At 43.8% G+C, this 13,400-nt stretch overlaps 1 protein-coding gene and 2 long non-coding RNA genes across 3 annotated transcripts in view; 2 read left to right on the top strand and 1 right to left on the bottom strand.

Annotated features, from left to right (window-relative positions):
* The window catches only part of LOC147111911 (protocadherin Fat 4), a 142,106-nt gene that overhangs the window by 116,077 nt on the left and 12,629 nt on the right, over nucleotides 1-13,400 (bottom strand). The window contains exons 2-3 of the mRNA XM_085999299.1: nucleotides 8,879-9,110; nucleotides 6,935-7,282 (exon numbers count right to left, since the gene is read on the bottom strand). Coding sequence (XP_085855425.1) covers nucleotides 6,935-7,282; nucleotides 8,879-9,110 — 580 coding nt within the window. The remainder of the gene's footprint in view (nucleotides 1-6,934; nucleotides 7,283-8,878; nucleotides 9,111-13,400) is intronic.
* Nucleotides 1,546-13,400, top strand: part of LOC147111912 (uncharacterized) — a 29,152-nt gene continuing 17,297 nt past the window's right edge. Inside the window, exon 1 of the long non-coding RNA XR_015079768.1 lies at nucleotides 1,546-1,775. This is a non-coding gene — a long non-coding RNA (uncharacterized LOC147111912). The remainder of the gene's footprint in view (nucleotides 1,776-13,400) is intronic.
* LOC147111913 (uncharacterized) lies at nucleotides 2,082-6,245 on the top strand. Its single transcript, XR_015079769.1, has 2 exons — nucleotides 2,082-2,362; nucleotides 6,087-6,245. It is a non-coding gene; the product is annotated as an uncharacterized LOC147111913 (long non-coding RNA).

Genomic DNA, 13,400 nt, shown 5'->3' on the forward strand with positions numbered 1-13,400 from the left:
CTGCAACCTCTCACATTCTATGTAAACGTGAAAAACGGACTCCTCCAGGCCGCAGAAAATGCAGGCGGCCTGGGAGTCCGTGAACCTATTTAAAACCAAATTGCACGGGACTGCTCCGTGCAACACCCTCCAGCCGGTCCAGTGTACTCTTTTGGTGGGTACATTAACAAATTTGACTGTAAATTAAACAAACTTCAAATGAAACTTAAACAAATCAAATTAAAATTGTATTGTCCGGGTTGATGATGCACTCCAGTCCCCTTGGCGCCCACCGGTCGCGGAAATACTCAAGCGTGCCGGCAGACACCACGTGCTCCATCTCCAGAGCCACCCGGGCGCGAACATGGCCGCGGAAGAGGGGCAGGCAATCTGGCTGGACGACCCCCTCGACCGCCCGCTGCCTGGACCAATTGATGGCTTTTTTAGCCAGGCCCAGGAGCAGCCCTACGAGGAGGTCCTCCAACCTGCCCACTCCCCTCCGCACCGGGTGACCGTAGATCAAGAGCATGGGACTGAAGTGCAACCAAAAATCGAGGAGCAGCCCCTTCAAGTAATGAAAGAGGGGCTGCAACCTCTCACATTCTATGTAAAGGTGAAAAATGGACTCCTCCAGGCCGCAGAAAATGCAGGCGGCCTGGGAGTCCGTGAACCTATTTAAAACCAAATTGCACGGGACTGCTCCGTGCAACACCCTCCAGCCGGCCCAGTGTAGCACCCTTACTGCGATCAGATAAATCGGCACACATGTGGGATAGAAACCGGAAACTTTGGACTCTGCATAGCTCAGTAAGATATTGGGCAGTGCACGCACCCACCAAGCCATAGAGAGAGCTGACTATCCCAACCTTTATATAAATTACACACTGTGGCAAATGCCCTTTGTTCTAGCATTTAAAAAATATATTTGTAACTATGGTGATCTCACGCGAAAAAGTAACCTCTACACTAAGATTTGAAGATTTCTTGTTTTTAGTACATGATAATAGCTTGTTCTATACAACTGTTTGACACCTTGGAGAATGTTTACCCTGCATTCTTTGATCAGCTTACCCAGTCTCAAAATTACCTTGGACAACGAAGTACATGCTGTTCTCTTTACTCTGAGACTTTGGCATATTTTCAACCCATGTCAAAAAAAGCAACGTATATGCTTTTTCGCTGTTCAGCCTCTGACTACTAATGGGTTCCGAAACCAGCTCAAATGCCATGCTCAAAGATCCCTGGTCAGTTAATTTTGAATATATGAAACTAGCCTGGAGTTGAGAAATAATTCAAGATAAACGAGTACAGCAGCTTTGACATTAGTGTGAAAAAGACCTTCCGAGCTTTCTCCCCAGCGTGTGCTTTTTGAAGTTAAAACACTTTCAACAACTAATAGATATTGGAATACTAAAGTGCCATTGGAATCACCATGACGATGACAAGTCAAATGTTAATGACTGATAGGACTTCTCGAGGCCTGATCCCATTAGGAATCAACTGTTCTCAGGTTTAAATTTGACTACAACGGCTGCATTCAATCAGTTGATTAGGTACAGTCTGACGTAAGTTTTAATAAATGAAGAGAAAACAAGCATTTCACTCAGCCTTTGTTTCACAGGTCAAGTAACCGAACCTCAGGGTTTTCAAAATGACTCTTTAGCTTTCACTATAATTATCCTTCAGCTGATTTGTTTCCTCCTGACTGGACAGTTTCATTGTTTTTCCAGGACATTGCTTATCCCTAATCACGGCAAGATACACACTGGTAGGCAGCTCCACTGGCATGTGGAAAAGTAAGTAAATATGTAAGATTGGAATTGAAACCAGGAACATTCAGCACAGATGTTTGCATAGTTGATGCTTTTGTGGCTATGGTATAATTTTTCAATACATTAAATGAAGTATGAAAAGATTATAATTTAACACAGTATAGATAAATGCACGTCCTGTGATTTCCACATCTCTGTTTCTAAGTGACTAGGTTACATTGTCGACCGGTGCTTAACTGCTGGAGTGCAGCAACAGCAGTCGACTCTGTCTTTCAGATTCAATTATTTCCATGCGCAAATGGTGATGATGTCACATGAAAGGTCCGGATGTGCGTAAGGTTGCAGTAAAAATAGTGTACAAAGGCCAGAGAGGAGGAGTGAGTCAGAGCAGCAGCTGTCCGACAAGCCAGATTTTCTTTTAACTTGAATGAATAGAGTTATTCATTCCAGAATTCTAGCATGAATAAGCCAAAGTGAAAGACACAACGTGTTGTTGAAGATTTTGTTCTCTCTGCACAGGCAACAATAACCGCATTAAACATTCGTAGGAAAAGCATGAAAGGGGTTGGAGGCATTGACATTGTTACCCATGTGAGTTGATGCATTTCAAGGTCAGTGTGAAGGGAGCACGCTCCTGCTAAATGTTTCAGTTTCCCATAGTCTTAGTCTGTAGGGAGAAACACTGGCTGTTTTATTTAAAAAGTAGACAGGCAGGCAGACGAGTGCTGCGGCTTGGAATGGACTAAAGTGGTGTGCCACACACTGGTACAAAACAGCTTAATGCCTGTGATTCCTCCTGCTACCTAATCTGAGCTGTAATATAGTGTGGGGGAGGAAGGGTGGCGTGGGGTGGGACCTGAACAGAAGCCAGACTTTTCACCAGAGTATTAAAATACAAAATCATTGCTGTACCATCCTTATGTACCTTTCAGTGACCAGCTCAAAAACAACAGTGACAGGCCTGCAATAACAACAGAAAATGCTGGAAAAACTCAGCAAGTCAGGCAACATCCGTGGAGAGAAATTTGAGTTGACGTTTCGGGTTTGACCCTTCTTCAAAACTGGAGAGAAAAGGAACTAGATCGAAGGCAGGGCTGCGATCGGACAAAAGAATAAAAGAACCAAAAGAAGTAAAAGAGATTAGAAGCTAGACGAGATGGTAATAGGCTGTGATTAGGTGTAAAGTGTACTGGCAGGGCAAAAGATAGCTGCCAGGTGTGAGAGAGAAACAAAAGGAAAGGGGGGGGGGAAAGGAAAGGAGTGGAAAAATATAAGTGAAAATGAAATAGGGGCCGAGGTTATGATCTGAAATTGTTGAACTCGATATTGAGACCGGAAGGCTGCAGAGTGCCTAATCGGAAGATGAGGTGCTGTTCCTCGAGTTTACGTTGAGCTTCCGTGGAACAGTACAAGAGGCCAAGGACGGTGAGGTCCGAGTGGGAATGGAGCGGTGAATTGAAATGACAGGCGACCGGAAGCTCGGGGTCACCCTTACGGACTGAACGGAGGTGTTCGTGTTGGGTGAAAATAAGTTCAAATTTCTCTTTTTCCAATTTTTTGCCCTCCTTTTCTGAAGACAATTTGCTGGAGTACATTTCCAGTGGCGTGGTTTTTTTGGCCAAATAATCATTATTGTGTTTTGGCATTGAGTCTCAGCAGGCTATGGATGCAGGAGTCATCACAATGGAGCCCAATGCTCTGTCGCATAGGAACATAAGATGTAGGAGCAGCAGTGGGTCATTTGGCCCCTCGAGCCTGCTCCGCCATTCAATAAGATCATGGCTGATCTGATCTTGGCCTCAACTCCACTTCCCTGCCCGTTCCCCATAACCCTTGACTCCCTTACCTTTCAAAAATCTGTCTATCTCCACCTTAAATATATTCAATGACCCAGCCGCCACCTTAAATATATTCAATGTCCCCATCCAATGTCCACACTCAAACTCTTCCAATAGTGGTGATTGGATTGGGGGTGGACTGGAAGGGTTTCACTCCCTAACCTGTGGTCAATGGTAACGCTCCGCTGAGACCAGCTAACCCAGCACAGACCGGGGAGCAAACCTGGAGCCTTCTTGGTGTTTATAACTCAGCTATATATTGGAAAAACTCAATTAATTAAAATATGAAAATATAATAATTACATTTGAAAATTAGAAGCAAAATTTATACAAGGCTTCATAATAAACAGAGCTTGGAAGATTTTGTGCAAACACAACAAAAAGGGGTTTATCGATGTTGAACTATTCCTCTTTACATGGCTTTTCACCTGCTTGACAGACATAACCTTTTTATTTCCCTTCACAACTCCTTCCTGCATTTAAAAAATCTATTCACAGGCTATTGAACCCAGCAGCTGCCTATTTACAAAGTGGTACCTGTACTCTTAGCCTCTGCCTGTTGCTCTCCTCTCTCCACATTGCTTTTAGAGACACTCTTCCTGCCCCAAACACACCAGCGCCAGTAAAGGTTCACACCCAAAATGTTAACCTCTCTTTCTCTTTCAGATGCTGACTGCCCTGCTGGGCTCGTCCAGCATTTTCTATTTGCAGTTCAGATTTTTAGAATTCACAGCCTTTCTCTTTGGGCCCCCAAATCACGCAGCACTAAGTAGAAGAACTTGCACTTTTATAAAGCAACTTTCACGTCCTCAGGATGTGACAAAGTGCTTTGCACCAAATAAATTGGTTTTGAAGTCACTGTTGGTTTGTAGGCAAACATGGCAGCCAAATTTATTATCAGCAATCTCCCACAGACAGCAATGAGATAAATGACCAGTTAATCTGTTTTGGAAGTGCAGATTGAGGGATAAGTGTAGGCCAGAACACCAGGAAAATTCCCCAGCTCTACTTTGAATAGTGCCACGGGATCCTTTATGTCCCCCTGAATAGACAGGCAATGCCATTGTTTAATGTCACATCCAAAAGTTGCCACCTCTGACCTATGCTGCACTCTTTCAGTACTGCACTACAATGTACTCTAGTCCCTGGAGTGAGGCTTGAACCCACAATAGTTTGATTCAAATTTGAGAGTGCTACTATTGGGCTGAGCTGACACTTCAAACTCAGTCAGGACCCGGCCTTAAATGCAAGTTTCCAGGGTGGCTCTGCCTTCCTTGACAAGGTCATCATTGTAACGGGACAGGGCCATGAGTAGCGACTCCCTAAGTCAGGAGATCCTGCACCTCAGCCCTCAGTCAGAATCCGGCAATTGGCACAGGTACACTTGGTCTCACCTGCAGAAGTGGGGCCCACTTTGGGATCCAGTCTGGGGTTTGAGCCTGAACCCCAGACTGTTCACAACCTTGGTGTTGTATTTAACCCAGAGATGAGCTTCCAACCGCATATCACCAAGACTGCCGCCTTCTACCTCCGTAACATAGCCTGAATCTGCCCTGCCTCAGCTCATCTGCTGCTGAAATCCTCATCCATGCCTTTGTTACCTCTAGACGACTATTCCAATGATCTCCTGCCCGGCCTCCCATCTTTCACCCTACAAAGCTTGAGGTCATCCAAAACTCTGCTGCCCGTATCCTAACACGCACTAAGTCCTGTTCACCCATCACCCCAATGCTCGCTGACCTACATTGGCTCCCGGTCCGGCAATGCCTCGATTTTACAATTCTCATCCTCATTTTCAAATCTCTCTATGGCCTCATCCTTCCCTATCTCTGTAACCTCCTCCAGCCTTGCATCCCTCCGAGACCTCTGCGCTCCTGCAATTCTGCTTCTTGCGCATATCCGATTTTAATTGCTGCATCATTGGCAGCCGTGCCTTCAACTGACACGGCTCTAAGCTCAGGAATTCCCTCCCTAAACCTCTCCACCTCTCTCTCCTCCTTTAAGACACTCCTTAAAACCTACCTCATTGACCAAGCTTTTGGTCATCTGTCCTAACATCTCCTATGTGGTTCAATATCAAATTTTGTTTTGATCACGCTGCTGTGAAGCACCTTGGGACATTTTACTACATTAAAGGTGCTATATAAATGCAAGTTGTGTTGTTGAAGAGGTCAAAAAGCTTCGGAGGAGGATGTTTGGTCACCAACAATGTTCTTCCGTCAGGGTGGGAGGAATACAAACCCACAAATTTTGGCAGGGCCAATGGTAGAGTTCCACGGGGGAACAGTTCCGGCATAACTGTTGGGATCATGCCCTCCCAGATTTTCCAGGCCACTATCTCTATTTGTTTCTGAATGTTTAGAGTTGGTACCACAAAATGAAAGTCAATCAATTTAGAATGTAAGTTTGTTTAATTTGCTACTTGTAAGATTACTATGTAGGGTGGATGTGTTATGCATTTTACACATGTTCTAATTAAGTATTAATACTTAAACAGGAAATACAAGACCCATGTTATTGTTGAACTGCTGACATGGTCAATGATCATCACCTCATGCTTCAATGAACACGTTTCCTATTCCACCATGGAACCTGCTGGAAATGGCAACAATAATTGCATTTTTCATTGAACATAATAAAAGAAAGTACAAGCTCAGAGCCATGTATTAAATAATGCCACTGTAAGAAGAGAGCTCCATAGGACTGAAATACAATCTCTAGGCAGGTTTATTAGGAGGGAATGTTTTACCATTATCGTATGTCATTGACTGGGTAGAATCTTTCTCACTGTGGATGTTATGCAGTTACTCATTGATTAGTCACTAAAGGTGGGACATCAACATAAAACAGTGCAGTGTCAAAAAGAATAAGCTGATTGATGTCTGTCAGATTAAGTAATCAAAGGAAGTCCTGTATAATGAACGACTGGATTTCCATATGATTTCCTACAGATGGGTTGGACAGAAGTGGCATTGTTTCATTTGCTTTTTGTGGCTTTTCTGAAATCCCTCTGCATACTGCTGTCACTTTGTCTGTCTAAAGTGATTAGTGTGAATAATGCAACCGAAGACTAGGACATGGGGCATCACTTTGGAATGTGAAGTAGAATCCGATTCGTACCATAGTGCATGTGGAAAGACAGTGCATTAACTTCTGTTATCCAAAACATGCTATATATATTTTAAATGTATGTATTTCATCGATTGCCTATTACTGTTATCGCCCTCCCTCAACAGCTTTTCTGCTACCGTCTTGGAAAATTTGCCTTGATGTACAGCTACAAATATTAATTGCAAATGTATTAGAAAGACAAGCAAATTTGGAAAAGAAGCCTCTACATCTCACCTTCATCAGCATCAGTCACATTCAGGGTTAAAACACTGCTGCCAATGGGGACATTTTCCATTATGTTAATACTGTAGGAATCAGGATCGAACACCGGAGGGTTGTCATTGATATCCAGCACATTGAAGTAAGCCCGAATCACACTGAATTGCCCAACTGTATTCACTGCTTTCACAGTGAGAATGTAATACTTTGAAGATTCAAAGTCTAAAGGACGAGTGAGGGTAAAATTTCCAGTAGCTGGGTTAATAACAAAGAGTCCAGTCCCATCATCTTCTTGAATTGCATACACCTTGTCATCGACTCCCTGATTTGGTGCAGAAGCTGTTACCAAGCCTACCGTGGTGCCTGGTTTGAATAAAAGAGAGAATGTTATGTATACTCTCATCTGATACAGAGCCATTCATCTGCTTCACTTGGAAACCCCTTATTTTGAGCAAAATACTGCAGTTGGAAAAATTTCAAGCATATTATTGATCACACTTGCAAGAACCATTTTAACCCAGTGCAACAGTGAAATGAAATCTGAGCTGTGGGAAACTTTTTTTAATTAATTATTTTCTGTAAAGATATGCAAAAGCAGCACTTGTAAAATATACAGAAAAATATCATGTGGAGATGGCTTTAATGTCAGCAGCTGCCAGTGCAAATGTTCTCGTTGGATGGTTGAAGCTCGTACAAGGGGAATACTCAAAATAATAGGTTGCCTTACACTGAATGCAGTTATGATTGACAGAAAATTACGTAACTCGTGGAATTAACAAAAAAGCATTCAGTCCATCAAGTTCACTCTTTCCACAGGCCATGTGCAATAAGCCTTATAATGGAGTCTGCTGCACTTATGTAATCAATCACTTAAAGGAATCTTGTAGAAAATGTCTGTCTGAACAGCCCTCTTCACCCCCAGCTCCAAAGATAGTCAAGCAAAATTCCATCGATCAGCTCCATTATTCAAATCTGGCTAATTGCTTTTCACATGTGACATTTCTTTGGCCACAGCAGCAGGGGAACCATTGCATTCCTTGGAGTATTTGCTTTTCTTTGCCTCTGCTTATCCCTAAAACCTTCAATCCCATCTGACCAGATTTACAATTCATTTTGAAGCAGACACCATTAGCTGCTGGGAGTCCGTTTCCTTCACTCTGGGGAAAAATAACATTCTTCTCATCTTTAGTCTTATTTGAAGCTTGCTAATTTTATACTTGTGACTTTTAATACAGTGCTCATGGTTCAAAGCAAATAGTTTCCTTGCGTCTATATGGTCTATCCTTCTTAGCAATTTTAAAGACCTGAATCATGTCTTCTCTCAATCGTCTTTTCTCCAATGAACATAAGTGTAGTTCTATAAATCTATTTTAATAATGTAAAGCTCTAAGTCCCGGAGTCATTTTCATCATTCTCCTCTGAACTCTCTATGATGTATTAATATCCTTCGCTCACTATTTCAAATGTAGTCTCACCATCATAATTTGCAATATGTAATAGTTAGTGGTTACAGGTAATACAATTCATTTCTTATGTACACAGTTTACATCTCCATGTGGTTCTGTCTAATCAGAAGACCGTGAAGCCAAACCCACAAGTCTGTATTAGAACTTTCCTCCGGCTCACAGAACAATGATGGTTTACCACACAGCTCCAGATCCATATGTGGTAAAAAGTTAATAGTAAATGTAAATGAAAGGACACAGATAGTGGGATCAAGGATTGGCTATTGAAAAGTCAGAAGAAATAGTCAACTATTTGTTACTATCTGGGCAAATTGGGGGGCATATATTTCTTCAATGTTATTCAGATTATCAAATAAATGTATTTCATGAGCCAAGAAAGTAAGTAAATCCAGGGCAATTATGCTGCGATTTTTCAATGTCATGCCCTGCGAAAGTTAGCACATCAGCATTTCATTGAGGAGAGCTCCTAATCGTGTGGGATTAATCACATTACCTGGAGCTACATCTTCCTGGATGTCAAAACTGTAAACACTTCTTGAAAAGACCAGCCTGTTGTCATGGACATTCCTGAGGTTATTGCTTGATGCTGTTTGTGAAGACTCGACATGGTTCTTGGCAGCATGAGGTTCTTGATTTAGATCTGTGGTTCCCAAATCTTCCTTACTGGCGAAATCAGTGTAGATGCCATCTGTTTTATCACCCACTGTTATGCCTGCATTCAAACTCTGGTTGAAAAATATAATTTTATGTATTTATCAATTATAGTTTTTCTTCTGTAAGGCACTTTATCATCTGTGTTATTCTCCACCATCATTGTAAAACAGTCCCTGTAAACTAATTGCTTTACATTATTTTCCTCCCACTTTTGTCCCCTTTTCTCTCCTCTTCTCCTGAAGATACTACAGTAATATTTTTCTGCCATGCACCTGGGGTGCAAAGCAAAGGGAAAAGGAGCAGAGGCCCAGTATGTTGCCCTCGCTGCATTGTACAGGGATTTCCTCGCGATCCCTTGGGGTATTGTGTACTCTTACCAGGAGTAAGCAGGGTCATCCAATACAAAAGAGGCAGGAGGGACCTAATGAGCCCTCCCACCTCAATAGTGTTTCAGGACACTGGGGAGGCACCCATTTTGAAGAGCATCCAAAAGGACTAAGCCTTAGGTCTTGCACCCAGCCCTCCTGGAGGATCTGAGCAGGGCCTGAGTGCCATCTGTTGGGGTGATGCAGAAGATAAGTACATCCCTTTTCAGGTGCAGGAAGAAGAGAATTGGGACTGAAGGACATCTCACTGTTGCTTTTGGACAGCAGTCAGAAGACCCTCAAGTTGCAGCCATTACTACAGGCCTCGCAGGCCTGGAGCAGCAGTTGATCTTCTTTCCCCACTTTCAGATGCTAGGCCCCTGCCAGAGAGCAAGCCTGTGCCAAGGGAATGCTTTAGCCGATGTAAGTAGCTGACCCCAGAAATACAGGTGTGTTTACCCAAGCTGTTGCAGGGGAGGGGGGTGGGGTGGGGTAGGGTAAGGAGGACGAAAACAATCTCTACTGACCCTTGCCGGGGAACACTTCCACCGCAGACCTCTGATGCCTCACTCAAGCAGCCATTTCTTATGTGTGTGCTGAAATAATAAGTGCTAGCAGGCCATTTAATCACACAAAGCATCATAACTGAGTCCAATCCTTCCCTCCCCTGACATTCTCACACATGTGATTTCCAGCAAGTCACAGGAGAGTGATCAGAAGCAGGAACCCTGAATGGGAATTTCCTCGGCGGTTCCCGAGTGACTCGGTGGAGGATCGGTCGAAGCCCCATTTACACGATGTACCTGGGTATTCCGGGGATCTTCTGCCGAAGTTACAGCGGCTGATCGGAAAACCCCCCAGGAGAATTCCCAGTGCCTGTCTACTGCTTACCATCAAGGCGCTAAGGCCACTTGGGCCATCCCTATTCACAGCCGAGCTGATTCAACACACACATTTTGGAACAAACGTCATAGGTAGGAAGAGGGAGGAGGTCCTGCTGAAAGAGTATCAGGAGTTAGGCTCTAAATTAAGAAGCAGGACCTTGAGGGTAATAATCTCTGGATTATTGCCCGAGCCACATGCAAATTGGCATAGAAGCAGACAGATCAGGAGAATTAACACATGGCTAAAGGGCTGGTGTGGGGAAGAGGGGTTCCTTTTCATGAGACACTGGCACCAGTTCTGGGACAGGAAGGAGCTATACCGAATCGGGATGGGACCCATGTCCTAGCAGAAAGGATAAATAGGGAGGTGGCAAAGGCTTTAAACTAGTAAAATGGGGTAGGGATTAACCAGCCTAATTATAAACAAAACAGGAAAAGAGAGCATAGGAAAGAATAAAGTAAGGGAGGACATTGATGGCAAGGGAATAAATAGAGTTATAGAACAGGAGTCTAAAAAGATGGTTAAACATAAAGTGAGAGGAAATCCTGTTAAAAATTAGTTAAACTTTCTGTACAGCAATGCACACAGTGTCCATAATAAAACAGAGGAGCTGGAGGCAATGATGTGTTGCGAGGAACCAGACATAGTAGGGATTGCTGAGACATGGCTACAGAAAAATCAGGACTGGGACTTAAACACTGCAGTGTATAACATATTTAGAAAAGAGAGAGGGAAAAAGGGGAGGTGGGGTAGCTGTACTTATTAGGGATAACATAATGGCATTGGAAAAAAGTGATGCAGCTATCAGCAAGACAAAAATAGAACCCATATGGATAGAGATAAAAGATAATAAAGGATCAAACACACTAATAGATGTAGTCTACAGACCACCTAATAGTGGAAGGGAGGTGGCGGAAGAATTATGCAGACAAATTAGGGAAATGAGTAAAAAACATAGAATAATAATCATGGATGATTTCAACTAGCCTGATATTAATTGGACAGAAGAGGTAGGTAAAGGGGATAAAGGAATGGAGTTCCTACAATGTGTTCAGGACTCCTTTCTAACCCAATATGTAAAAAGCCCAACAAGGGAGGATTTGCTATTGGATCTAGTAATGGGGAATGAACCAGAGCAGATAAGAGAAGTAAAAGCAGGGGACCATTTAGGCAATAGTGACCATAATATGATAATTGAAAAGGATATAAGTATGATGAAAACCAGGGTAATAGATTGGAGAAAAGCTGATTTTGAGAGGCTGAGAATAGAACTTGGGAAAATAAAATGGGCAACAATATTGGCAAACAATGATGTAGAACAGCAATGGGAAATATTTAAAATGGTGTTCAACAGAGTACAGGAACAATATATTCCACTAAAAGGAAAGAACAAACTAAACACTAATGAGACTCCATGGATGAATAAATCCATAAGGGAACAATTGAGGGTAAGGAAAGAGGCATACATTAAGTACATAGACAGCAGGGGAGTGCATGATAAGGGAGAATACAAAGAGATTAGGAGAGAAGTCAAAAAAACAATTAGGAAGGCAAAGAGGAACAATGAAATTATATTATCAAAGAACATAAAACAAAATAGTAAAATATTTTACAGGCACATCAATAAAAAAAGGAAGGTTGGAATGAGAATATGGCCATTAAGGGATAGACAGGATAATACCACAGGTAACTATAGAGAGATGGCAGAAACATTAAATAATTATTTTGCTTCAGCATTTACCAGGGAGATAAAACAAGTGGAAATGACATTGGATGATGAGATTAGTAATGAGATAAGTGCATTTAAAATAAAAAGAGGGGATATAATAAATAAACTAATCAAACTCAAAGAGGATAAAACCCCTGGTCTGGATGGATTGCATCCACGCATTTTAAAAGAATCTAGGGAAGAGAAAGCAGAGACATTACTACACATATTTAATAATCCATTAGAAAAAGGTGTAGTGCCAGAGGACTGGCGGTTAGCTAATATAATACCTATATTTAAGAAGGGGGATAGAACATGTTAGCTTAACATCGGTGGTAGGAAAAATAATGGAATCCCTACTAAAGGAGAAAATAGAAAAGGCCCACAGCCTCGAGACCGGAGAAGCAGCGGACCTGCGCGGGAGCAGCCCGAGGCGGGAGAGCTTAAAGGCTTGAGAGGGAGCAGTCAGAGGCACCGAGGCCCACAGCCCCGAGACCGGAGAAGCAGCGGACCTGCGCGGGAGCAGCCCGAGGCAAGCGAGCTTAAAGGCTTGAGAGGGAGCAGTCAGAGGCACCGAGGCCCACAGCCCCGAGACCGGAGAAGCAGTGGACCTGCGCGGGAGCAGCCCGAGGCGGGAGAGCTTAAAGGCTTGAGAGGGAGCAGTCAGAGGCACTGAGGCCCACAGCCCCGAGACCGGAGAAGCAGTGGACCTGCGCGGGAGCAGCCCGAGGCGGGAGAGCTTAAAGGCTTGAGAGGGAGCAGTCAGAGGCACCGAGGCCCACAGCCCCGAGACCGGAGAAGCAGCGGACCTGCGCGGGAGCAGCCCGAGGCGGGAGAGCTTAAAGGCTTGAGAGGGAGCAGTCAGAGGCACCGAGGCCCACAGCCCCGAGACCGGAGAAGCAGCGGACCTGCGCGGGAGCAGCCCGAGGCGGGAGAGCTTAAAGGCTTGAGAGGGAGCAGTCAGAGGCACCGAGGCCCACAGCCCCGAGACCGGAGAAGCAGTGGACCTGCGCGGGAGCAGCCCGAGGCAAGCGAGCTTAAAGGCTTGAGAGGGAGCAGTCAGAGGCATACCAATCCAGGTTCCAGGAGAGAGGTAAAAAGTAATCCAAGTGTGACGTCACCAGGGAGCAGGTAAGTGATTGGTTGGTGAGTATTTCTCTCTTTTCAATACAAGCTTGAATTCTGTGGTGTTAAATTTCTGTGGTGTAGTGGGGACAGTTGGTAAATAAAGTGCCCTAGAGTATACCTGTAACTGGGGTATTGAATAAATTTTTTAATTAATTAAAGGAGTAAGTCATGGCAGGATAGTTCAGACCCGTGTTCTGCTCCTCTTGCTCCATGTGGGAAGTCAGGGACGCTGCCAGTGTCCCTGACGACCATGTGTGCGGGAAATGCATCCAGCT

Source organism: Somniosus microcephalus, chromosome 10 (genome assembly GCF_052327205.1).
Source record: "Somniosus microcephalus isolate GS21.2 chromosome 10, FLI_Smic_1.0, whole genome shotgun sequence".
NCBI lineage: Eukaryota > Metazoa > Chordata > Chondrichthyes > Squaliformes > Somniosidae > Somniosus > Somniosus microcephalus.